Below are 26111 nucleotides of genomic sequence, written 5' to 3'. Positions count from 1 at the left end.
CGCCGCCGGCCCTTCGCCGGCGCCGCTGAGAGCCGGCGGCGCCTGCGCGGCGCAGCAGAGCGGGCGGAAGCGGAGGGCGAGTAGGCGGGGCGAGGCTCACGTGAGACGGTGGAATCGGCCAATGGGCGCCGGCCATCCTCGCTCCTTGCGTCACGGCGACTCGGTGGGGCGGGGCGTCGCCACCGCTTCCTCCCTCGGGATTGGCGGCAGCACCGGAAGCGACGTGTGCGGGCGCCAAAATAGAACGGGAGTGAGGGAAGGAGCGCCGCTGCCTCCTTGGGGCGGGGGGTGCGGCTTTACGGTGCCGCAGGGGGGACAAAAGTCCTCACGAGCGTGGCCGCTGCGAGGGGCGCCCGCTGCCGCCATTTGGTGTTTCCGCTTCCCGCTCCCTGCGGCCTGGTCGGGGCCGCCCTGGCGGCGCGGGATGAGCAAGGAGCCCAGAGGCCGGGGATGCAGCCGGGGAGGAGGCTTCCAGCGGTGGCGAGGCGGCTGGCGGGGCGGCTGGCAAGGAAGAGGACGAAGTGTGGAGTGGAAGAGCAAGGTCGAGCCCGGTGAGCCGGCGCCTGTGCATCGCCCCTTCTCTGATGGTGTAGCGCTTTCAACGCAGCTTCTTTTGACCGACCTTTGCGTTGAACTATCGCTGCTGCCTCTGAATGGTCTGAAGAGTGATAGAGAATAAAGTAAAAAATAAATAAAAGTTTCAGTGTCTCTTAAAAAAAATAAGATTTCAGTGTCTGCCTTGGTTTAATTCTAGCTTTAATGTTTTCTAGCAAAACCTCGGTTAATTCAGTCAACGTTGGATCAGTTCATACCATATAAAGGCTGGAAACTTTATTTCTCTGAAGGTATGTTTAGACTCCAGTTATATATAGTAAATATCTTTTTCTGTTTTCTTTGGAGTTGGTCACAAGTAGTGGGGATAAATGAAAAGGGAGGCAGCTGAAGCTCATTCCTGACATATAAAAGCAAGGATTTAGTAGCGATCTTATGTCACACTGTAATCTCTGTGGACCCCAGACCTTGGAAAAAAAAATCTTGGATAATGTGAAATACAATCTTTCTTAAACCTGGCCCATCAGCCATGTAAAACCTGTGATCTACCAAGACTACCTCTGTTGAACATCTCTCTCTCTCTTTTTTTTTTTTTGTCATAGCCTCTGTGTGTCATGACAACCATGTTGATGTTAAATTGCACCTAAAGATCAAAGGAAGCTGTTATAGTATTAGCAGCTGTTACAATATTTGGTCTTGTTTGGTTTAAGTGCTTGTCCTCTGACACCTCAGACAGGGTACATTCTTAGAATGTTACTGTGATACTGTAGAGATCTATTGTCATCCTCAGTTTTGAAATACAGAGAAAATAATGGGAGAGAAGTTGCCATTTTTTGTATTCTCTGAAATGAAAATGATTATTTCTGTCAATTACTCATGTAATATATTTCTGATTAGCTTATGCTGACAAGTCTCCTTTTGTGCTGAAGACTCAAGCGTTTGAAAAGTTTTTCATGCAACGCATTGAGCTGTACGATAAGGTAAAAAAATCTGTATTGTTGACGAAATAGAACTAGAAAATCTTTCAGATTTTCAGTATCTATTATAGCACATGCAAATCATTTCATAAGCAATAGATATTTGTGTTTATAGCTTTAAGTGTGTTGTATAACTTTAAATGTTTCACAGGATGAAATAGAGAGAAAAGGAAGTATTCTTGTGGATTATAAAGAACTCTTACAAGACAGAGAATTGATTAAATCAATACCAAATATATCTACTGAATTAAGGGATATGCCTCAGAAAATACTGCAGTGCATGGGTTTGGCAATTCACCAGGTAAATATGAAGTTCTAATGCATGCAAGCTTATGCCCCTCCACCTGCCATGAAAACGAATCAGTGGGACTTAAAGGCAATTATACTCTTAAACTTAGTATTTGTGTTTTTCTAACTTTAAAAAACCCTACTGTTTATTCAAAAATCAGTAACTCCTCTACACCATTTCTGCCTGGCCTTCAGAATCATGTTTTGTAAAATTTTGCTCTTAGTGCATTTTGCTTGTTCATCTTCCAACTAGTTAACTAAAACTAAATATAGCTCTAACACTTATGTAATAAAGATTTCTAATTCATTTTTGATTAATGAACCGTGAGTTATCTGTGCCGTCTCATGTAGCAGAACCCTGGTTGGTGGGTGAGTGGGGAACAATTCAAGAATTTCTGTCTCTGTCCCATGTCTCTTAAAAAGTAGCACTTCCCTGCTTTTCAACAGGTGGGTCCTCAGGTCTTTGTGCTTGACTAAATGAAACTGGACACATTGATCAGAGACTACTTTATGTGTTTTTTTTTTTTAAGTATAAGAAACAAGAACAACAGCAAGAGGGTTTTTTTCATCTCTCTTTAAAACAAAGACTAAAACCACTCAGAGCAGAAAAATACTCTTCTGCTGTGGTCACCAGACAGCAGAATGCTTTTGAGACTTGAGCAGCAGATCTAATAGTAGTGGATGGTAATCAAACTTAATAGCAAATTGAATCAATGTTGGATGGCTTACTACATTTGTGTCTGCCTTTCTATTCTGTCTAGGTGTTAACAAAGGACCTTGAAAGGCATGCTGCTGAGTTACAGGTGGAAGAAGGATTAACGCTTGATGGAGAACCTATAATAAATGTGCCACACATTAATGCCAGGTGATGGGTGTTGTATATTTATTTGTGCTGTTTGCAGGAAGATCTACTTGCTTCTTGTGTAATTGTGGTCAGTATCCATGCATGGAGCTGAAAACTATCTGGCTATTTAGTTACTTATTTATGAGACTTTTGTGAAGCTATTTCTAGAATAAAAGTCTGTATTTTGCTTTTTTGCTTCACAAAGACAAAAGCTGGACTGTCATTGACAGAAAAAGCAAAATGAAACCTGCTTATAAGCTGAAGAAACAGCTTGTAACTAGAAAATGTAAGCAGAAAAGTAACTTTTAAGTTGAAAAAATGAAATACCTATTGATTAAAATCAGAGAAATGTGTTTAGATTTCAGGTTTCTAATGGAGAAGTCAGAAAAGGTCATGATCTAGCATTTTATTAGCAGAGGTTTGTCTTCATAAGAAGTTGATTTGGAGTGTGTGGAACCTAAATGAGAATTGGTAATAGTTATCATTCCCTGTGTGGGTGTTCTGATGGTGGTGTGGGGATGCATTATTTCATATTAGCTTAAATCTGTTAAAGGGTTGCCTGTAGAACTTCTCAAGAATATTACATCTTATAATTAAAAATTAATTTGAAATGAAGTAGGTGAAATTAAGGTTACACTAATTCTGCATAAATATGATCTTACAAGAATCATAATAATTACTATTACCGCTTTAAAATTGTGACCTCCTTAGAGATCTTAACTAAGCAAGCCCTTGATAATAGTTTGTTTTGTATCTGGGGAATGGAGAAGTAATGGAGCCTCAGACCTGAGGAAATAAGGGACTGACAGTATGAGCTCTACTTTAGTTTGTTTTTTCTGTTGACATGGCAGGATATGGCATGACATGAGAGCAAGCATTTTTTTGGCACAGCAGGTGGATTTAGTTTTTGGATTCAACTGACTATGGTGTATTTTAACCTTTGCATTGTTATAAAACTGCACCCTTTTAATTAGCCAGTGGAATGTGTTCAGGAAAAACTGTCTAGGAAAGAATTTGAGAACTTGTATACACTTATAGGACATCTGTAGACCATTATTCTGTAAAGCGTATTGGGAAAATCAATAAAATGCCATGCTCATAAAATGGATGTTAGCTTTGTTTTTATAGGGAATGCAGTGAGGTTTGCTTTGTCTTGTGTGATCAAAGGAGCAGATTATTATAACTGAAAACTAAGAATATCATCGAAAGCAACTGTTTTTTTTTTTTTTTAGGTAGTGATTGAGTGATTGATCTCAAACTGTAGATTGTATGAGCTTGCATAATTTACTGTTTTTCAGAGACCTCTGTAGTTTGAAATCATCTGGTTCTCCAGCATCCACAGGGCTTGTTTGTTATTCAGAATGATTTGGATATTCTTTGGCCTCATTAACAAGGTGCTCTCTTTGTCAAATGACAGCAACATTGTTACGTCTCTGATCCATGAAAATGGAGTGCAAGTAAAATAAATCTTTGATCCTTTTATGTTGCAAATCTGAAACCTGGTTTTAATCTGGATTTATTCAAAGAGAGAGTTATATGTGACTATAGGTTAATTATCAATGTGTACAAGTACCTGAAGGGACGGTGTCAAGGCGACAGGGACAAACTCTTTTCCGTTGTCCCATGTGACAGGACAAGAGGCAACGGGCAGAAATTGAAGCACAGGCAGTTCCTCCTGACCGTGAGGGGGAATTTCTTCCCTGGGAGAGCGACAGAGCACTGGCACAGGTTGCCCAGAGAGGTTGTGGAGTCTCCTTCTCTGGAGATCTTCAGCCTGGATGCAACCCTGTCTACTGTGCTCTAGGTGACCCTGCCTGAGCAGGGGAGATTGGACTAGATGATCTCCAGAGGTCCCTTCCAACCTTACTGATTCTATGATTCTATGAATTTCTACTGTATCATTAGTCTGAAGTGTTTATAGGAGGAAGGAGTTTGTGCTGATGCACTGTATGCATAAACTTTACAGCTACTAGATGTAACTCCTAGATTTTATTAAACGTTAGGCTGCTTTCAAGAACAGGAATCGAAGAGAGTGACTTTAGCTATGGACCCACGGCACAGTCTAATCTTTGCTCTGGATCAGTGCTGATAGTTGGAATGTAGACGTCTGTCTTGTTCACTCAAGGGTTAAAAGCTTTCAAAATGATAATGCTATAATTTTTTTGTAGGGTGTACAACTATGATCCACTAACTCAGCTGAAAAATGTTCGGGCCAACTGCTATGGGAAATACATTGCCTTGCGTGGTACTGTTGTGCGTGTCAGTAATATTAAACCTCTCTGCACTAAGCTAGCCTTTGTATGTGCCACGTGTGGAGATGTTCAGGGCGTTCCTCTGCCAGATGGAAAATACACTCTTCCAGCTAAAGTAAGTTTAAATCATCTAATTTGATACTTTTCCCTTTTGCACTTTTCTCATGTTTGATAAAAGCAATGCTAATGATACTTAGGTTAAAAAACAAAAACAAAACCCCACACAACAGTAGTTCAGCTATATAAAGCAAAACTTACCGTGCAACTCGGTATAATCGCATAACCTTATTATTGGGGAAAGGGAGAAAGAAAGTGTAAAAAACGTACACAAATCCAGAAGAATCTCTTCTCAGTTCTGTTTCACCAGTTATGTCTGAAAAGCCCTTTCTACCTCATTGTGGTGATTTTCAATGGTTAGATTTACTTTTCGTGGTTTTGCTTAGAACTTCCTATTTTAATTTCACTGTTTATCTACACAAAAAGTTACTAGACATAAGACAGTGTGCAATCATTTTATGTAACCTGATGTGTCCAAGTGAAAAACCATCTCGTCTGGAACATCTTCAAGTTTGTGTTTGGTTTTTGGGTTTTTTATGTTGTGTATGTGTGTTTGTTTTGTTTTTCCTGCTCACTAAGGAGATACTATGTTACAGTTCTTTTTGCTTTAACAGCTAGGAATCGATGTTTAGGTATCTGAGCTTGATGGTTCTTTATTAATTATGCGTGTCCTAATGTGTATCCTAGTTTAACTTTTTTTCCTCTCTGATACAGTTTTAATGAATTTCATTTTTTTTTATATATAATGAGACAAATTAAAAAGGTAAAACAACATATATATATCAAAAAGACTGGTTAAAGTTGAGAATGAATTAGAATGAATATTGTTACAGTGCCTTGTTCCCGAGTGCCATGGCCGGTCATTTGCAGCAGACAGAAGCTCTCCTTTAACCACTACAGTGGACTGGCAGTCTATTAAGTAAGCACTTTAATGCGTCTCTTTACTTCTGCACAAAAATATAATTCAGTAGGGCAGCCAAAAGTAAAAGGATTGTTTATTGCATGTTGTATAAGTTTAAGGACTTTACTCTCTTGCAGCAAGTACTACTAGAGAAAATTGCTACAAAGTGGTTGTTTTCTCAGAGAACTTGTGTTCTTAAGTATTACTCCTGCTTAGTACAATAGCTTCTTTGTCTTACATTGACTGGTGTTGTTGAGAAATGTTCAGATCAGGCTCTATGCAGCTTTTCTTAATTGTTTTTAGTTGTATCTATTATTCAGTAATTCGTTTTAATGAACTGTAAGTCAGCTAGGAAAGCTTTAATACATTATGTTTGTCAGCTGCAACAGCTGACTTAACTGAATATCAATTTAAATGTTAAAAATTTCAGTTTGAAGTGATATTGGTTGTGTCCCCCAATCCCTGAGTAGGATTGCTCCGTATGTGGATGTAGGGATGCTTAGTAGGTGGAAATAATGTTGGGACTGCCATTCATCTGCATTCTGTGTCTAATCAAAAAGTATGGCTAAAACTTGAATTCTTTACTCTGGGAAAATGTGCTGCTGTTTCCTCAGAAATTAACAATGTTAAAGTACAGGAAGTTGGACAGCGGAGCTGTTTTCTTATTGTTTCCTCACTTCTGCTGTGCTGTGACCATCCTAATGTCGCTGGATAGTATTATGTTCCATATATGTTCCATTATTTCTTGTCTGTCTTCTTAGTTTACTGGAAGTGGAGAAAGATGAACTCTATTTCCACTTCTTGCACTCAGATTCTCTAAGTGCATGTGCTCTGTATTAAAAATCTTACGCTGTGCACTTTATTTGATGGATCTTATTTAAAATGATAGCACTGAAAAATTCTTGACAGCAGCTGTAGAGGGTGCTGTTTAATGCAACTTCTTCAGAGAAGACTTACTCTGAGCGTAAAGAGAAACTATTGGAGTTTTAAGTGCAGACTCAAAATTGGAACTTTGAAAGAATGTGTTAGTTGATAGCTTTTTACAACTATGCAAAATTCCTGTTCTTGCTGGGTATGAGGGAGTTCTTTGGGTCTTGCAGGATTTGTTCCATCCAAATTACCAGTTGCTTTCATCAGAGCTGTAATATTTGACCATTAAGATAAGCTTCGTATACAAAATAATATTATTTCATACTCTGTATTTATTCCTATATGAATTCCTCTATTTATTCCTGTGTTCATCAAAGCTAGAAAATCTAAACTCCAGCTTCGATTAATCATTTCTGGGGTTTCTTGTTATTCTTTGTTTTGTCTTTCTAGGATTTATATGTAACTAGTACCTATTGGTTAAAATTCTAATTGAAGAAGCCTTAGTCCCTCCAAATTTAGTGTCGCTATTTCTAGTGCTTATTAGGGTGTTCCTGCTGTCTCCCTTGTCAGTTTGGAAAGGATTGGTTTGAAGTGCACGTGTACAGATTTCTTACACCGAAACTGAACTGGAAATGCCATGTGTGGAGTGTGGGCTCACCTCATGTTTTGCAGGGTACAGGAGCTCATGTCAGATGATCAGCGAGAAGCAGGTCGAATCCCTCGCACGATAGAATGTGAACTGGTTCAAGATCTTGTGGACAGTTGCGTCCCGGGAGATATGGTCACAATTACAGGGGTAGTTAAGGTGTCAAGCACTGAGGAAGGTAAAATACATCATCCTAAAACATCTTTTACTTTGTGAGGACTTTTTCTATTGCTTATGCAATAATATTAAAACAGCCCTGCCCCTTACTTTGAGCTCTCAAAGTTGTAAACGCATTAAGCATATACTTCTTCAAAGAATACCAAAATTTCATAATGAGTTACTTTGAAAAAGGAAGGAGCAGTGTTGTTCAAGAGGAGTGCTGCCTTTAATGTCCACTGATAGAGGGGGCTTGTTTTATGCAGTCTCTGGTCTATATATAATTATGGTCCTGAATCTGAATTGCTAGTGCTGACATCTAATGTTTTAGTGAATTAGCTGATAGGAAAGTCATCTTGGACTACTAATGGGAGGGGGGACATACTTATTTCCAGAAGTTTCATTGAGATTAGTTATTTGTTTACAGTTTTTTATGTCCCTTTCAAATAAAAGGAAAACTGTCGTGCTGTTGTGAAGGCATGTGATCTTTCTCAGCTTAATGTTATTTGGATAAATCTTACGATGTATTTCTTGATCTTGAAAAAAGAAGGCCTGTTCTGAACAGCTGTAGTAGAATATACTGCAGAGACCTGTAACTTTGGTTTGCTATGAGACAGCATTCTCTGTTCAGCAGTCATTCTGTTAAAGATCTAGGAAATGTTAATTGTTAAGGAACATGTTTAATTCTTCTGCTCTGATGGTTCTTTCTGTAAATATTAAGAGTGAAAAATTTTGTATGTAACTCTTATCTGACTACAATAATGTAGTAATTTAGAATTCCTGGAAAATTTATTTTTGGGGGGAAGAAAATCATATTGCCAAATAGTAACTATGAATTAAATAAAGTCCAGTATTTCACAAACACATATACATCCCACCATCCCAAAATGGCAGAATACTTTACTAAGTACCTAAGTACAGTGAACTTAAAGAAGAAATGTAATTAGAAGCTTTTACTTGCATTGCATTAATTTTTGAAAGTGCAGGTGTTCAACTACTTATATATGAACAACCTTTATTTTGCACATACTTAGTATTTCTGAATTACCCTCTGCTACTTGTCAGTAACACCAGTACTTAAGGTATAAAAACATCCCTTTATCCTATGTCATCTTTCTAACAGGAGCTTCTAAAAATAAGAATGACAAATGTGTGTTCCTGTTGTACATTGAGGCAAATTCTGTCAGCAACAGTAAAGGACAAAAAACAAAGAATTTTGATGAGACTTTTCAAAGAGCATTCATGGAATTTTCTCTGAAAGACCTTTATGCTGTTCAAGAAATTCAAGCTGAGGAAAATCTGTTCAGGCTTATTGTGAAGTAAGTTGTCAGCCCCTAGAATAACTTCTGCATCAGCATAGCCAGCTTCAATCAAACTTGACAGCTGACCTTAAAGCTATGAAGTGTCTGTCAGGCTTGTGCAGTATATAGCATAGACATTTAGCAAACTGCAGTAGGCAAGGGGCACGGGAGGGGTAGAAAGTACTGCTGCAGGGTATGCAGAGCAGGGGAAACTGAGGATCTTAGGACTTTGGGAGGGGTTTAAGCATAAAGGGAAGCTAGGAGTATTTCAGTTTGACTATGACCTAGAAAGCTGTAGGTTAAAAAGTGATGTGTTAATTTTGCTTCTCACTGAGCAAATTCAACTCGTGCATGGTTTTGTTCTCTGCCCTCCCTTTCTACAGCAGGGGAAAGAGATCAGAGAACTAAGCAGAGGGTGTGAAAGACCCTCTGAGTAGACCAAGAAGTAAATTTTTTAGCTGGAGTGTCCTTCCTGTCCTCTCAATTGGAATCAAAGAATGCCAAATTATATCACCTTTAAAAGGAGGCTTATGAGGGTTAATGGTAGCTATTAGATAATGATAAGAGTGGGTGCAGCAACCATTGGGAAACTGGTTCTCCTCTGTGTTTGTGCAAACTCAAATGAAAGGCTTTTCTTCATATTGTGTTAAGCATATCTGGTTATTCAGAAATCTGATACTGCTTTTACTTTAAAACTCTTGTTCTTGTGGGAATGAAAATAATTTCACTTGCTGCTTATAAAAGTAGTCTGCAGCAAGTGAGATAGAGGAAGCAGTTATTTAGTAGTAATAAAATATTTATATTCCTGCTGTATTTCTGTGTGCTTTGTTTTTTCAGCTCTCTTTGCCCTGCTATCTACGGTCATGAGGTAAGTAATTCTATAGCTCTGCCTACAGGTTCAGTTTTAAATGTTTACTGTAGCAAGTGCGTAATCTAAAGGATTTTTAAGCCTTAGCTATAGAGGTGGTGATGGGCAAAGAGGGGGCTGATGTGTTTTACGGGTGGCTTTTCACAGCGCTGTGCCTGTGCATGAATTGACAAAATGGGTGGCAGCCTCACACTGCTGGAAGTATCTTACAGGATTTAAGTTCTTCCCTCCAGAAGGAAAAGGCTCATTCTAGGGAGTAGTCTGTAATGGTTGCCATTATCAAATACTTAACTCGTTTTGGTATGTATCACTACAGATTGTAAAGGCAGGTTTGGCCCTGGCATTATTTGGAGGATGTCAGAAGTTTGTAGATGACAAGAACAGAATCCCAGTGCGAGGAGATCCACATGTTCTGGTTGTTGGAGATCCAGGATTAGGAAAAAGTCAAATGTTGCAAGTATGTGTCAATTCATTACTGCTGTCTGTAATATTTTTCCTCTGGTTCCTTGTTACCTTGCCCTCTTGTAAACACAGCAGGATAGCTGAGCTAATACCAAAGAGTGCTTGAGCCTACTTGGAGCTACCTTTTCATGTAGCTCACCTCAGGTATAGGATGGCACCCAAAGAAGTTCCCTGCTGTCCTCCTCTTCCAGGCAGCCTTGCAGAAAGGAACCAGCGTCTTAAAACACTTACCAAAGCAAGTGCACTTAGTCAAGTCTGTGGGCTTCCAGGTACTTTCTAGGCTTGTTTCTCTGCCCTCTTTAGCTTTTTGTACCAACTCCCTTCCTCACTGAGGAGTTTTGCTCCTTGTTGTCTTCAAGTAGCTGATTCATTGTCAAGTAAGCAAGTACATTCTTGGAGCTACTGTGATACTCAGTACCATGTTGCTTGCCATCTGTGAAGTTTGTTCCCATTCCCTTACCTTATTTCTACGTCACTAAACCAGGTATCAGCCATTTTGGGAACAGGACTTGCTGTTACACTTAAGCCTTAGTCTATGACTATAACAAACCTAGAAAATAAGAGTTTCTTCCTCTTAAACTGAACACTTTCAAAGTTCCATATCTTTCTCCATGGTTACTGTGAAGATAACCATGTGGGATGATGGGGCAGGGGGGAAGAGCAAAGGAAGACAGAGTTCACTTAGACTTGCAGTATTGCACACCTCATTTAAAAAAATACTTTTTCATGTTAACGCATTATGTTGGGTTAGGACTTAATTTAACCAATGACATGTATATGCAAGTATCTTGCAAACAATGTTTCTATTTTGTTCTCTGAATGAGAAATCACTCACATGCAGTAGATGATCTGCTTTTTCATGTCATTACTAAATAATGGAATGCTATTCAAGAAAAGCTAATAGTCTATCCCTCAGGTAAAACCCGGAGATGATGCTCTTCTGAATCATCACTTTTATACGAAACATCCCAAGGAGAAAACCAAAGCTGTGTAGGAATTTTTTTTATTTTAATTCAGTAGTCAGCAGTTTTCACATATGTTTGGTACTGAATAAATACAGTCTGGGTGTTACCTTTGCAATAAAATAGAGGCACCAGTAGTTATCTCCAGAGATTTATCGGGAAAGACCAGTTGAGATAATTCTGTATTCTAGCCAAATTTAACTGCGATACCACTGTGTTTTGCCAGTTCATGTAAAATTTCTTCAAACTTACCATACTTTGTCTGTCTACTTCATATTTCAAAATGCAAGCCATCTTCTGGATACTGAAGGCACAGAGGAGACTAGGACTGTCATTCATCCCCCTGTTGTGGGGAGAACACACACCTCTAAAACAGCTTGCACTGGGCATTCAGACAAGGTGATGAGACCTTGGGGTCTGAAGATACCGATGTCGTGTGTCTGCAGTTTGGTTACAGATAGCATGTCCCCAAGCATTTCAATAAATTTAACGATGTCAGTGTTGTGACCAAAGTTCCCGTAGTTCTGGTAACACAGTAGACATGGCTGTGTGCAAGTATTATGACTAAAATTATTCTTGCTGTTTGCAGAAATGTGCCTGCTGGGGTTGCAAGGAGTTACAACTTTACTGTCTGGCCACATTAAGTTGAAAATAACAAAAACTTTATTTTTGCTTTGTGTTGTTCCTTTAGAGTAAAGCTTATGAAAATCATTCACCTCAGGAGGAAAAAAGAACATATTTCTCTCCCTTTTAGGCAGTGTGTAATGTTGCTCCTCGAGGTGTGTATGTTTGTGGTAACACTTCCACCAGCTCCGGCCTGACTGTTACACTGTCTAGAGATGGTGCTTCTGGAGACTTTGCCTTGGAAGCTGGTGCTTTAGTGCTTGGGGATCAAGGTAACACGTGTAACCTTTGTACAGTGTGCATGTGTTAATGTCCAAATTTTCCTTCATACTGAAATCTGGATTGGGATTCCTCCATTTTTGTTTTTGTGTTTTTTTTTTTCCTACTCATGCAAGTAAATGAGCACATAAAGACTTCAGTTTGTGCTGATGAGTTTTTAAATATAGTGCTTGCATTATTTTGGATTAAAAGTGTAAATCTGAAGTATGATACTGGCTTTCCCATCTGGGAAGTTGAGAGCTTATCTAGTGTCTTCTCTGAAGGTGGCCCTTTCTTCCTTAAAGGCTAAAGGTGACACTCGCAGTAGATAATATGTTTAAAACCGAAGTTCTGCAATTCACATACCGGTCTTATTTAATGCTTCAAAAAGCTAGGATTTTCTAATTAAAAATTCTGACTTATTGGCAGCTACTGGATTGCCATGGCTTTTGAAAAATAGATTGCTTATGAGACGTGTCTTCTATTTTTATTTTTAATGCATGCTTCATTTTCTCAATGTGTACTCGAGACACTCCTGCAAGCGAGGCCAGCTTGGTAGTGGCTCAGCTGTGGCAGCATGAAATGAAAACAAACCTTGCTGAAGCTGAGGCTGGGTCCAATGTCTCCTGCAGCCACTAGACTCTGGATTGGACTTCAGAGCTAACGCTAGATTGTAGCATGTATTTGTCCGTTGGTCAGTGTGTTTTCTAATGAGCTTTTCTGTCTTGTGTTAACTCTTTCCAGGGATTTGTGGAATAGATGAATTTGATAAGATGGGAAGCCAGCACCAGGCTTTGTTGGAAGCCATGGAACAGCAAAGCATCAGCCTTGCCAAGGCTGGCATTGTTTGCAGCTTGCCTGCTAGGACATCTATCATTGCTGCAGCAAACCCTGTTGGAGGACATTATAACAAAGCCAAAACAGTGTCTGAGAACTTGAAGTGAGCACTTTTTGAAATGCTGCTTATAGTTCACATTCAGGATTACGTGCTTCTGGCAGTTTTGTAGTTTGTATATAATTGCTTTCTACTTTCCTGGTGCGTAAACACAATCTTATTGTGATTTTTTTTTTTGTGTGTGTGTGTGTCTTCTAGAGAGAGGAACTGCTGTTCTGCTTTATTTTCAAAGCACAGGACAACTTTTCTAAATTTCTGTCAAACAGTTGTCAGAGTTTTCCACTTTTTTTACAAGCAATGTGTGGTTTTCTTATACCTTTACTCTAGAATGGGGAGTGCTTTACTGTCAAGATTTGACTTGGTTTTTATTTTGCTGGACACTCCAAATGAAGATCACGATCACTTGCTGTCGGAGCATGTGATGGCAATCCGAGCTGGAAAGCAGGCAGCATGCAGCAGCGCTGTTGTGACTCGTACTAACACGCAGGATCGCTCTGTTCTTGAAGTCATTTCTGATCAACCACTGCTTGAAAGATTGAAGGTAGGGCTTGTCTTGTGACTGCTGCTGTCGTCCTCCCTGTGGTGGTCTTTGTGCTGGGACCTGGTCATCTAGCTATGCCAGATGTCTTCAGTCTCCCATTCTTCTCATAATAATTTGCTCTGAATTTAAAAAGGAACCATTTAAGGCCCCAGCCACCAATTTCTGCCAGCTACCTGTTGTAGCAACTTCAGCAAGATAGATAATATTACCTAAAGTTGCATCTCAAGCCATCTTAATCTCTGCCCAGGTGAGAGATTATCAGCTGAGCCTTTTTTTGTTTTTCTGCTGACATCCTTTCCCCTTCATCTTCCTTCTTGCCTCCCTGCCTTTTATCCTAACTTGAGGAAAGATGGGTGGCGGGAAGAGTGTGTAAAAGTGCTCTAAAGCAAATCTGCTGTATTTTGATTTCTATGAAGAGCTACTGAAGACTGGGTGTAATCAAATAGCTTATATAATGAGATGTGCTGTGAGTGAATCCAAATAAAGTAATGTGTAAACAAATCCTTTGGCCTCTACAGCCAGAACAAGTTTGTGGATTTTGGAAGGTAAAGTGTGTTTTCTATTAAGCTTCAGTGGTCAGTTTGAGGGCTGATAGTATCAAATGCTAGGTCTTGAGGAGAAATAGCTCCTGCTGGGAATTAACCTATGTGCTTTTGTAAAGGAGAGAACAGCAACAGCAGCAATGACTTATTCTTTTGTGGGTATGTATCTGATAAAAATTGGAAGAGGCTTTTGAGAAAGAATCTTTGATACAGTTCAGTCATGTTTGGCATTTCTCATCATTGCAAATGAGAAGCTTCTGCTGTTTTTTCTGAAATGGCCAAATGTGTTTAATTACAAGTCTAAACATGGTATATGGAGTTTTTGAATGCAAGATTCACATACGAAGCCCTACGGCTGTTATAGAAAAGGCTCACACACACATGAAGTTTTCACCAGATAGAGCACAGAAGAAATTCTCATGTTAAATTTTGTATAGAGTTCTGACAGATCTGAAATCTAAGATCTTTGTAATGGGCTTAGATCCCACCAGGAGAAAGCTTCGATGCCATTCCACACCAGCTGCTGAGGAAGTATGTGGGATACGCTCGGCAGTACGTTCACCCAACTTTATCTCCAGAAGCTGCTGAGGTCCTCCAGGGGTTCTACCTTGAGCTCCGGAAACAGAAGCAAGGAGCAGACAGCACACCGATCACCACGAGGCAGCTAGAGTCACTGATTCGACTTACTGAGGTAAATTCAAACCAAAAGCGAAGAGATTATTTCTAAACCATTACAATTGTACCATAATTTTTGACTGCTTCTTGCCTGCTATATTTTTATTTATTTATTCTTTTCAAGAAAAAAGAGGAAGGTAAGGATCCAAGAGTCTTAAAAATACTTAAGAGGCTTTTAGCAACAGTAGCTCTTATGGGGTCTGCCTGTCTTTTGGGCTGAAACTGTTCCTTTTTCCTCTAAGGCTGTGCCTTAATATTCTTTGTGATCTGCTGCTTTACAAGAATACACTGTTAAAGGCAAATAAATTCCAAGCTGCAGCCTACTAACATGAGTAGTAACTAACATGACTAGTAAGAGGATGCCAGTGAAAAACAGAGGAATATTTCTCTAAATCCTGTAGGCTCATTCCCAACTCTGTCCTCTTTAACATTGTGCTTGTTATACATTTGTGCGTGTCAAGTATCATGCGTCCTGAACTTTTTTTTTTCTTGTTAAGGCACGAGCAAGGCTAGAATTAAGGGAGAAATCTACCAAGGAAGATGCTGAGGATGTAGTAGAAATAATGAAATACAGGTAATACAGAGGTTTAAAAATAGATAATTCAACACAATATTACTCATTCAAAGATTTTTTTTTTAATACATGTATGCACACACAGTGAAGAAATCATAGAATCAGTAAGGTTGGAAGGGACCTCTGGAGATCATCTAGTCCAACCTACCTGCTCAGCAGGGTCATCTGGAGCATGTTAGACAGGGTTGCATCCAGGCAGACCTTGAATATATCCAGAGAAGGAGACTCCACAACCTCTCCGGGCAACCTGGTCCAGTGCTAAAGAGAAATGACTTGATAAAGCTCAGGCCTTTGACACTAATGATCAGATTCATCAGCTTTTTTAAAAAAAAAAAAAAAAAAAAATCAGCAGCTCTAGGTTGCATGGAATATGATTGCTTAGTAAATCTTTGCTTATGCATATCAGTGCAGAAGGCACTGCCATAAGTGTTTTTTCTCTTGTGTCATTAATTGCAGTTGTGGTTAAACAATTTAAGGTCAAAAGTGGTTTTGACAGATGTTTAGTTCTCTAGATGCCAGCTTTCTTACTGGGGGTGATTTTCCAGTATGGCTTCTGAAAACTTAATCTTGAGCAATTTTATGTTTCAGGAAGGGAATTCATGTACTTCTGCTTTTACCTTTTATTGATTTATATATTTTTAGCATGCTAGGAACATATTCAGATGAGTTTGGAAAACTGGACTTTGAACGCTCACAGCATGGATCTGGGATGAGCAATCGGTCACAAGCGAAAAGATTTATTTCTGCCCTTAACAATATTGCAGAAAGAACCTACAACAATCTCTTTGAATTACAACAACTTCGACAGATTGCAAAGGAATTACAAATACGAGTAAGTTGGGAAATTGAATGTATCTTCAACAACAAACTGTAAGAGTAGTCAAAACTATTAATTGCAAAATGGAAATTGGAAAAGGCCCATTTGTTGTGACTCTCTGTAATGAACAGAAATAAGCAGTGTATACTGCTTTTAACCTGAATGCTCTCCCTGAATTGTCTTCACTTGTAAGCTTTGTTAATCTTACTAGCTTTTTGAAGGTAGCACCACTTTGCAATAGTAAGGGCTACTTCTATTTCCGAAGCTTGTCCTCAAGAAGACTCTGCTTTTGCTTTACAAAGGACAAGTTTGGTTGCAGTATATTTTACTTTCTTTGGCTCCTAAGGGGACACCCCTAGTCTAATTTCTGTATGTGATTTTTTATTTTATTTTGGTGCATTCTATTTTGGCAGTGCAGTAATGTCTCTGCGTGGTCCTCCCTGGCTCAAATGTATTTTCTGAGTTTTTTTATTCTCTCTTCAAGTGTCCTAGTGGTGTCACTTGATAAGAGCATCCTGTCAGACACCAAGCCACAAGTGAGTTTTAACCCATAAATGACTTCCATTCTGTACTTCTGTGGAGCGTTAGCAAAATGAATATATTCGTTGCTAATTTTGCTTTTTTACTTCATGGTGAAAAGTTCCAGATGCCGAAGAAAAACTTAAAACTGGGTATCAGGCATGATGAGTGAAAAGTAGTGACAGTGAATTGCTTTTCATGGAACTTACTGTGGGCAATTATATTGTTCTTTGTTACCTTGTTAACCTACTCTGGCCTGCTGGCACAGGATGGCTTCAGTCACTAGACTCGAGCAAGTGCTGCCTACAAAAGACCGTTGGGTTTGGTGCAGATCCTGTCTGGCAAAGTCTGATGTTATTGCCAGTTCTCCATGTGACCCATCAGTCATTCCTTCAGTGACTAGTTTCAGTTGAAACTTGCTGCATATAGCTAATCCAGTTAATTTTAGCTTTGTGTGTGTGTATAAAACTTTTTTGCCCCACTCAAAAGTTCTAGTCATGTAATAAGTACTTTGAAATTGGAACCAATTGAAAACAGTGAGAGCTTCTGAAGTTAGACTTTATTTAGTTATAAACTACTTTTGGAGTTTGTGCAGTTTCTTTAAGAATTCTCTTCAGGAAATATGTTCCTCATCTTGTGTTTCAGAACTTGGATATTTCCGTATGTTACTCCTTAAACAAAAAAAAATGGTTTGTAAGTAAAGCAAGAAATGATGCAACTGACTCTGTACCAGGTCAGAGATTTGCTGAGGAAATTAGTCTAGTTCACTTTCTGTAGAGCACTTATAGTGCAATTCTTTTAACTTGTCTGTGTTGCTTTACATATGCTGAAATTTTATGGTTCCAATTTGATATTTATTTCTGTCCTTTTTTTTTTTTTTTGTCAGGTATCTGATTTTGAAAGCTTTATTGGATCTCTAAATGATCAGGGTTATCTTTTGAAAAAAGGTTCAAGAGTGTATCAGCTTCAAACACTATGAGAAGAGCTGCTGTGAAAGACTTCTTGACACATGTCATAATACCTGAAATAGCCTGATGGATAAGCTGCAATAAAATGCACTGAATTGCAGCCTACTACAGTACTTGATGCCCTGCCAGCATTGTTGTTTGCTGTGGTGCAAGATTCCCCTTCAGCAACTAGTAAAGCCAGAGGTTTGCTGAAAACTGCTGCGGGACAAACTGAACCATAGTACTACGGCTTGACTCATCCCCGTAGGTTTACTACTTGAGAATGTGTAGCATGTACTCTATGATGCTTGAGTAGTGGAAAGTGTATGTTACTCAGTTCATTGCAGTGCAGTAAGAGATTTTTCTTCTAAATTTAAAGTGATGTTGGACCTACAGATTTAAAAATAAGAACTCCTTCATGAGAAGACTATGTGAACGGCTTTGTAGCAATGTAGTTAACTTGAAGAATCTAAAGTATAGAAATGTTTCCCAAAAAACTGGGAACCTCCATGTTGAGCCAATACAGTTCTATAGCTGTAATAAGTTGCACATTATTGAAACTATTTTAGTTTCCTGTTTTGCAGCTCTGTATTTATAGCTTGTTTTATATATATAGTTGATTTTATTTAAAATGCTAGTCTGAGGAAAAATTTCCTTATATTACAATATTTAATATGTACAACAAATTTTATGTACCTTTTTCATTTAAAATGTGAGAAGTCTGATTCATGCAAAAGCATTATATAGTAATGTAACTTATTTATAACCAGAATGCTGTCATGCATGTTAACAAGACTTACAGGATATTTAAGGTGAACATACTGTGCTTGTTTTCTTCTAGTTCTGTGACTGCTGTGGAAGGACGTTCTGCAAGAGTAAAACGTGTGTGTGTCCTGATTTTTTTTTTTTAATCTAGCACAGTAAAATGGCAAATGCAAAGTCTTCAGTGTACATATTAAATGTTTTTCAAGAATGTTTTGTTGTAACTTCTGTTTTTTTCTCTCATTTCTAAATTGTAATAAAATAACTGAAGGTTCAGTTATTTCTGCCTAGTTCACTTGCAGATCTGTTCTAGGGCATGGTTCCTCAGCCATTTGTGTATGAAAATGTGAGATATACAGCTTTCAAAGAATACGTAAATATTCAGCAGTGCCTCAGTGTGAGTCTACTTCAGTGCGCTTAAAATTGCAAACTCATTTGAAGAGTGTTTCAGGCAAATAGTATGTATTAACTCTGAAGTGACAAGCAGTTTACTTGCTCCTTACAGGTTTTCTATGCTCATTACAATAATGATTAATGGCTATTTTAATGCTACTTAGTACTCTGTGCCCATCCAGCTGAACGGAGACGCAGTAGCAGGCGGCGTCTGACTGGTGTGACTAAATGAACTTGTACCATCAGCCTTTAGGCATGTGGGTAACAGAAGAGGAATGCTTCCGTGCAAGTTCTGAGTTACTTCTGCTTCTGTACACGAAGAGGAAACCTGCATCAACTAAGGAAAAGTATGCATTAACTTTTTTTTTAAGTAACTTGTGAATTCATATGGAAGAACCTTGTGTGGTGTTGCTTAAGGGGTAGAGGGCAGAACTGAAGTTCTAAAAGCAGGATTATTTTCAGCCTCCTGCTACTCCACAATTCTTTGACGTGTTCCCTCACTCGTGTCACTAAGGCAGCAGTAAACCACGTCACCTTTCAAAGGCCCGCGGAAGGGGTAGAGTTGAAGAGTGTGGATGTGAGCTCTTTTCCTAGAACCCCGCTTTGGCCTGCCAAGTATTAGCTCGCCTGTGTAATCAGACAAGCCTGGGTTCAGGGGGTGAAACCTCGGCCCCTGAGGGCGGGCAGAACCCGGCTTTGCCCCCGCCGCCTCGGCGCGCACCGCGGCCCGCCGTAAAGCGCGCGGCGGGCAGGGGAGGGGGCTGCCGTAAAGCGCCGCGAAAGGCCGCGCTGCCGCGCACACACGCCCGCCGGCGGCGGCTGGGAGCCTGCCGGCAGCCCCCGCGGGGCGGCGGATGGCGGCGGCGGCGGCGGGGCCGGGCCGCTCGCTGCCGCGGGCAGGGCCGCAGCGCGCGTAGGGGCGGCTGCCGCCATGTTGGCCGCCGCGTGGCTGGGCAGGGGGGTGTGGGGGCTGCTCGGCGGCGCGGGGCGGCGGCGGCCGGGCGGCGGCGGAGCCAGGCCGCTGGCGAGCCGGCCCGGCGCCGAGGCCGAGGCGGCGGCGGCCGGGCGCTGCCATGGCAACAGCGGCGGCTTCTGCCTGGCGGCGGGGTGGCGCGCGGCGCCCGCCCTGCGTCACCCGCAACGGCTGCTGCGCGCGCCCCAACGGCCGCTGCGCGCGCCCGCCGCCGCCGCCGCCTGGAGCCTCCTGCGAGGGGGAGGAGGCGGCGGCGGCGGGGCCGGGCCGCGGCGGGCGGGGAGCGGCGGTCCCCCGGCGCCGGACTCCCGCGGGGAGCGGAGCGCGGCGGAGCGCTACGCCGAGCTGGTACGTGACCGGGGGCGCGGCAAATTCGGGTCAAAGCGTGTGTTTACGCGCTTTAAGGCTGCTGCGTGCCCGCTGAGGGGCTGCCTTCCCGCCCTGGAGCGTGCGCCTGCTTCCTTTCACAGTATGAAAACCCATGGACGATCCCAAATATCCTGTCGATGGCGAGGATGGGTTTGGCGCCGGTTTTAGGCTACCTGATTGTCGAAGAAAACTTCAACGTTGCACTCGGCGTCTTTGTTTTGGCTGGCATTACGGATTTGGTACGTTTGTATCGCTTTGAAAACGCATAAAGGCAGCCGTACGTTGATCCCGTTGGCACATGTTAAGTTTCAGAATGACTTAATGTAGAACAACGATGACCAAGTTTTAAAAGCAGAGTGGTTTTTATATTTCCTGTGTTTTAGAAATGCTCTATAGATCCTTTATGATAGTGCAAAGTGACTCCCAGAGCCCTAAAGGGGACTGTGTGGTGGTAGAGCAAAGGGGATGGCTAGGTTCCCTGACCATCCTCAAGCACGCATTTACACATGGAAACAACGTTGGCTCATCTAGTGGTCTGTTAGCATATGCGGGTGTACAGGGTGCACCCAAAATAGTAGTTGACTTGCATGAATTTAGGTGTGTGATTTGAAACATCACTTTCTTTTTTTTCTAATATTGAAGATGGAATGTGTTCAGAGGCTTCCATAATCTAGAACACAATGTGACAGTATGTTAGAAATATCAGCTAACAAGTATCGTATTTCATCTTCGTTAAGCTAACTGTATTGTGTGATGTTATTCGTCCAATCTCTGTAACAGTAGCATATAGAAACTATTATTTTTCTTAGTTTTCTGATGGATAAATGTTGAACTCTGTGGTTTTTTTAGTTGGACGGATTTATCGCACGGAACTGGGCTAATCAGAAATCGGCTTTGGGGAGTGCTCTTGATCCTCTGGCTGACAAAATTCTCATCAGTGTGCTCTATGTAAGCCTAACTTGTGCAAATCTTATCCCAGGTGAGAAAACGTCATTACTTGTCGTTGTATAAAGAAAAGCGAATTTTAGGTATAATAATACTTTTTTTAGGTCTCCAGAAGGAAAATCCACTGTAAGTGAGAACTCTTACTTTGTCAGTTACACTGTGCTTTTTGCTTTTATCAAATAATTTTAAAACAAAAAACAAAAAAGGCCTTTCTCTCCCTCCCAAAAAAACAACCAACCAATAAAAAAAAACATTACTTTAAGCTTCAGATGTAGAGTTTTTTTTTTTTCTTTTTTTTTTTTTTTGGGGGGGGGGTAACAACAGGAGTTAGTGGTTATATCAAAAAGGAACGGTTTTCTCATAAACTGAGTAGTTTTAAGACTTCAGATGAAGTATCTTAACTCATGCATAAAACTCATAAACTCAGTCATAGTAAGTAGAGAGAGACTGTTTCTTGCTTCATGTTTTGTGTATGTGGTTTTTTTTTTTTTTTTTTTTTTTTTAATTTTGGCCATGTTTTTTCACCAAATGTTCTTGGCTTATATTTTTTCAGTTTCACTCACTTCCATGATTATTCTGAGGGATGTAGCGCTCATTGCTGCTGTTTTTTATGTGCGATACAAAACTCTTTCTCCACCGGTAAGTGTGTAGCATTAAACAAAATTGCATGGACATGTAATTAAGTTCTTCTGACTAGATTTTTCCATATTTTTATGTGTATATAGAATGAATAAGACACAGCACTTAACAAAATTGGAGCCAAGAGATTTTCTTCATGAGATTGGATAGTTGTTCAAAACTTAGGTGAATAGTCTAAGATAAAACATTGTTCTTGTTCTCTTGTCAAATAAATTAATAGCAGAATTGTATTTCATGAAATGGGTTTCATAAACGATGCAGTTACTGATGAGTTTTTTTTTTCTTCCTTATATAAGAGCAGTAGGGGTATAATTCTTTAGTATTGCAATTGACTTGTATTCAGTATCATGTGAAGATGTTTCTCAAATTGAATATACTAGAATTCCCTTTTTTTTTCTTCCCCAACAGAGAACACTGAGTAGGTATTTTAACCCCTGTTATGCTACTGCCCAGTTAAAACCAACATTCATTAGCAAGGTAAGAGTAATAAGTCATTACAAAAGGTAATTGCTCAGTGTACTTGCAATGGTGTGCAGTTTGGTTGGGAGTTTGTTCACTGCTATGAAACGTTCTTATTTTGTCAAGTGCAGTTTCAAAGTATTGTCAGCTAATTTGGAGGCAACTTAAATCCTGAAAGAGCTTCAACAGTGTACGCTGCCAGAGCACATGCTAATTTTAAGTAGGCAGGATGTTTCATTAGAAATGCTTTCTTCTAAAAAACGGATTTTTTTTGTAAAAATTCGCATTTTTTTGCAAATGGTTTGCAAAAAAGCAACCAATGCTTTGGGTTTTTTTTCTGTATACAGACTGATACTTAAATAAGAAAAGTATATATTGATTTTCATTGCATGATACACTTCATTTTTGTTGTATTTCTACTTTTGTTTTTATCAGATGAACACTGCCGTTCAGCTAATTTTGGTGGCAGCTTCTTTAGCAGCTCCTGTTTTCAATTATGTGGACAGCATATATCTGCAGACATTATGGTAATTTCTCCTTCATCTTTTTCACATAATTTAATGTAATTTAATGTACTCCTAAAGAAACTGGCAATTGTGAATAATGCTGATTGTATGGAACAAAAAGCTATGGCCAGATGATAGCATAAGCCCATACTGCTTTGTTCTTTGAAATTTATTCTTGACTGACATAGGAATTAGATTTTTTTTGGGGGGGGTATTTAATTTACTGTACAAGGAGAAAGTAGTCAAATAAAAACTAGTCAGAATCCAGGAACAACAGCTAAGAAACAAGTCTTAAGAATAGACATAGCAGTATCAAAGTGTACATTCATATTAGTATAAAAGAAGAAAATGAGAAGAAAGACTATATAGTTTGTTTGTTTATTCAAGCTATGAATGTTCTAGAGAAAGCAGTCTTGGTATCTGTAAAAAAACCAACCAACCAACCAACCAAAAAAAAAAACAGGACGGGAGGTATTTTCTTAATTTTGCTTTAATTTGCTTTATGCTGGCTTGACAACTGTGCTTCAAGACCTGCTGTCTTGAGAGCTAGACTTCTGAAGCCTCTTTGGAAAGCATCTGAAGAAATCAGTGGTTTCTGCTAGACTGCAGGAAGTGAGGGAAGGGATCATAAGAAAACAGGCATACGGAAGTGTGCTTCTTTAAATAATGGCCTGTCTTTTTACTGTTGCCATTGAAGAACTTAACAATTGCAGCATTAACAAGCTGCAACAACAGTTCTGTAAGGGTACAGAATAAGGAGGCTGAGCAGCAGATGGCAAAATGAGTTAGTAACTTAGATTAACATAGTGGAAGATCCAATTTTGTTTGTCTTTTAAAAAAACAAAGCTTTTAAGGAGCTAGGAACCTTTATCTTAACAGTCAATGTGTTTTTCATCCTTTGGAAAGCCAAAATCTGGAATTGCATCTGTGAAAGACACTTACCTTGCTCCTGCGCTGGGACTCTATGAGAGAGTAAACATATAGTGAGTAATACAGAAATGCTAGGTGTAACTTATTAGGATACTCTATAAATACCCTCAAAAAACTGAAGTGGATGAGTCTGACTGTGTGTTCAGTGATGGCAGCGGTAACGGAGGGGCAGGACTTAGTAGTGCCTCACACCTGAACGGCATAGCCTTTGACACAAAGGAGCGTTGCTAACTTAGAAATTTATATGGTTCTAACCTAGCGTCTGGGAAGGGAACAAAACAGACCAAAGCCAAAACTTTTGCCTTCGCTTTGGAACATGTTAAAATAACCATAAATCAAGTCTTGTATTATTTGAATGCTCATCTACCCTACTACCAAGGAATCGTTTCTTATCAGTCCGTTCTCAAGCTGATAAAAACTCTGTAGGCTACAAACACTGGAACAGATCTTTGTCCTCCCTTTCTCAAACAAGTGTTAATTTGATAAAAATTCAGTCTTGCATGTAATTAAATGGAAGCACGCTACAGATCACTGAGTGACAGTTTGTTTATTTAATCCTCTGCTTAGCACTGAATTTCAGTACCTAAACCGTAAACCCTAAACTCCATATCTGTAGTGGCCAGTGACAGGGTGTGTGGTGAACAATAGAGAAGACACTTAAAAATGTAACTTTTGATTGTCATATGTAGACTCAAATGACTTACAGGAATTGTTTTCCCCAAAGGTGCATCACAGCTTTCACAACGGTATCGTCTGCATATAGCTATTACTACTATGGCCGAAAAACAGTTCAGGTGATAAATAACAAATGAAGTATTTCTGAAAGGACCGTGTCGTGGCAGCATTGTTTGCTGTACTGCAGAAGATGGTTGTAATGACTGGATTTTGGATAAAGAACTCTGTTTTTCTGCTTAAACCATGGCATCACAATGAAATGAAGTTTGAATGAGTACTGTGTATATATATAGAGACAGATTTTTCAATGTATTTTTAATTTGTTTAAAAATAAGATTGTTTACAAAAACAAATAAATAATATCCTTAAAGACAGGTTATTGGTTGCTACCATGTGCATTTTGAATAAATCTTACTGTTTTCAGAAGTTAGAAATAAGCACTTTTCACCAGCTTTTTTTTTTGGCAAAGCACTGCACAGACTGAGATCAGAGTAGAAAAAGCATTTTTAAGAACAACTTTGTCTTAGTGCCTCAACCTAAGTCAGTCAAGTGGCATTGCTTGTTAGGACCTGCGACCTCCTCCAGCTTGCTGCAGAAGACAACATGGCATCAAGAAATAGTATCTTCAGAAATTTGAACTGGAATGTTAGCAGGTTTTACTTCATAGTCTGTGGTGATACAGATAATTCATATAGAAGTTACGTCCCCCCCTCGTTTTTTTTAATAGTAGTGGAAGATAATGGTACTCATCAAAGAAGAGATTGAGTCTCAGAATGGTTAGTTGTGCCGTGATGAGTCTTTACTCAAATTAGATGTGGACGTGTGTTCCTCACATTAGACTAATAATTTCTAGAGATTAAAAAAACAATTGTATCTCCAGTTTCTTTAAAGCTTCTAAAAAGGCTGTGTAATGCCATTGGGGGAAAAGGACACTTCAAATATTGTCCAAATTAATGGAAAGATTGGAAGAAACTTAGAGATGCATGCACATACTGTTATTTTTTCCTGTATCTCTAGCTTCAAGAGGTGTACTGTGGTCCTGCTCTGACAGTGGCAAGTCACATATGTTCTTTGCCTGTTCTCTACTCACAGAAAGGTACGGAATAAATTACTAGGCAGAACAGATCATGTTGATCATAATAACTTATGTTTTATAATTTAGAGCCGTGTGTGATTAAATCTTGCATGACATAGAATTGAGCGCAACTGAAGGGCTTAAATAATTGAAACTGGGTGGTATATGATGCCAGTATACTAGGAGAAGAAAATTTATTGTAGACATCTCTTTTGAGAGCACACAGTCTTTTTTGTGACTGTGTATGCTTGTATATACAAAATATTTTAATAATTTTTATATTTAAACTTGTACAGAGCGGTGCACAGAAAAAAAGTTTGATTTTTTTTTTATTAGTACTAGCTTCTTAGCAATCTCGGTGTTTTGTGAGCTACGTTGAGTCTTGCATCAAAGGGATACAGTGCAAATCGTATGTTGTTTCTCAGAAATGCCTGAGTATTTCTTAGAACTGAACACCATTTCTTCAAGAGCATAGCTTAGCACGCAGAGGTTGATTGTGTCCAGTCGGGTCATTCCTGTTTGGTAGGGTTTTCTGTTTTCTTTTTTTTTCAAATCAATCAGAAACATTGCCTGAAATGGGCAGGGAATGGAAAAATTACTGGCCAGCAAAGGGTCCGTGGTGGCGTGTGTTGGTACGGCTGTCGCAGCTCGTGTTCAGAGCGAGTCGGATGTGTAATTACTTCGTGGCGTATGCCACGGTCTCTGTGTTAAATAAAATTCTTCTAGATGGCAGAGCTGCTGGTTTTATGTTTCTTCCCGCATTTGTTCGGTACTCGACGTTTGTTTACTGTTACCCGGCCAAGAGCAGAGTTTCTCCGTCGCCTCCTGCGCGCTACTTCGCCCTCTCGCGTCCTCTT

The 26111-nt window shown here is 39.8% G+C and overlaps 2 protein-coding genes across 5 annotated transcripts; both read left to right on the top strand.

The window, feature by feature from the left end:
• Positions 1-283: 283 nt before the first annotated feature.
• MCM8 (minichromosome maintenance 8 homologous recombination repair factor) lies at positions 284-18566 on the top strand. 4 transcript variants are annotated; one of them, XR_009957822.1, is made up of 19 exons: positions 284-551; positions 771-845; positions 1450-1532; positions 1681-1830; positions 2579-2682; positions 4830-5028; positions 5804-5889; positions 7414-7565; positions 8667-8862; positions 9682-9712; positions 10029-10169; positions 11891-12032; positions 12763-12958; positions 13112-13454; positions 14478-14687; positions 15169-15245; positions 15888-16077; positions 17468-17792; positions 18370-18566. XR_009957822.1 is itself a non-coding variant. In XM_062571448.1 (18 exons), exons 1-18 carry the CDS (start codon positions 425-427, stop codon positions 17558-17560), a joined length of 2466 nt encoding a protein of 821 aa, XP_062427432.1. In that variant the 5' UTR covers positions 284-424; the 3' UTR covers positions 17561-18566. The 4 variants fall into 4 exon arrangements, 3 of the variants coding, with proteins under 3 accessions (XP_062427432.1, XP_062427429.1, XP_062427433.1); XM_062571448.1 differs by having other exon boundaries at positions 13241-13454; positions 17468-18566; XM_062571445.1 differs by having other exon boundaries at positions 17468-18566.
• Positions 18567-19599: 1033 nt separating this feature from the next.
• CRLS1 (cardiolipin synthase 1) lies at positions 19600-25986 on the top strand. Its single transcript, XM_062571443.1, has 7 exons — positions 19600-20004; positions 20127-20264; positions 20875-21004; positions 21524-21609; positions 22018-22086; positions 22504-22595; positions 24229-25986. Exons 1-7 carry the CDS (start codon positions 19615-19617, stop codon positions 24314-24316), a joined length of 993 nt encoding a protein of 330 aa, XP_062427427.1. The 5' UTR covers positions 19600-19614; the 3' UTR covers positions 24317-25986.
• Positions 25987-26111: the final 125 nt, after the last annotated feature.

This window comes from Rhea pennata, chromosome 3, assembly GCF_028389875.1.
Source record: "Rhea pennata isolate bPtePen1 chromosome 3, bPtePen1.pri, whole genome shotgun sequence".
Classification (NCBI taxonomy): domain Eukaryota; kingdom Metazoa; phylum Chordata; class Aves; order Rheiformes; family Rheidae; genus Rhea; species Rhea pennata.
This window is presented reverse-complemented; position numbering and strand designations above follow the sequence as displayed.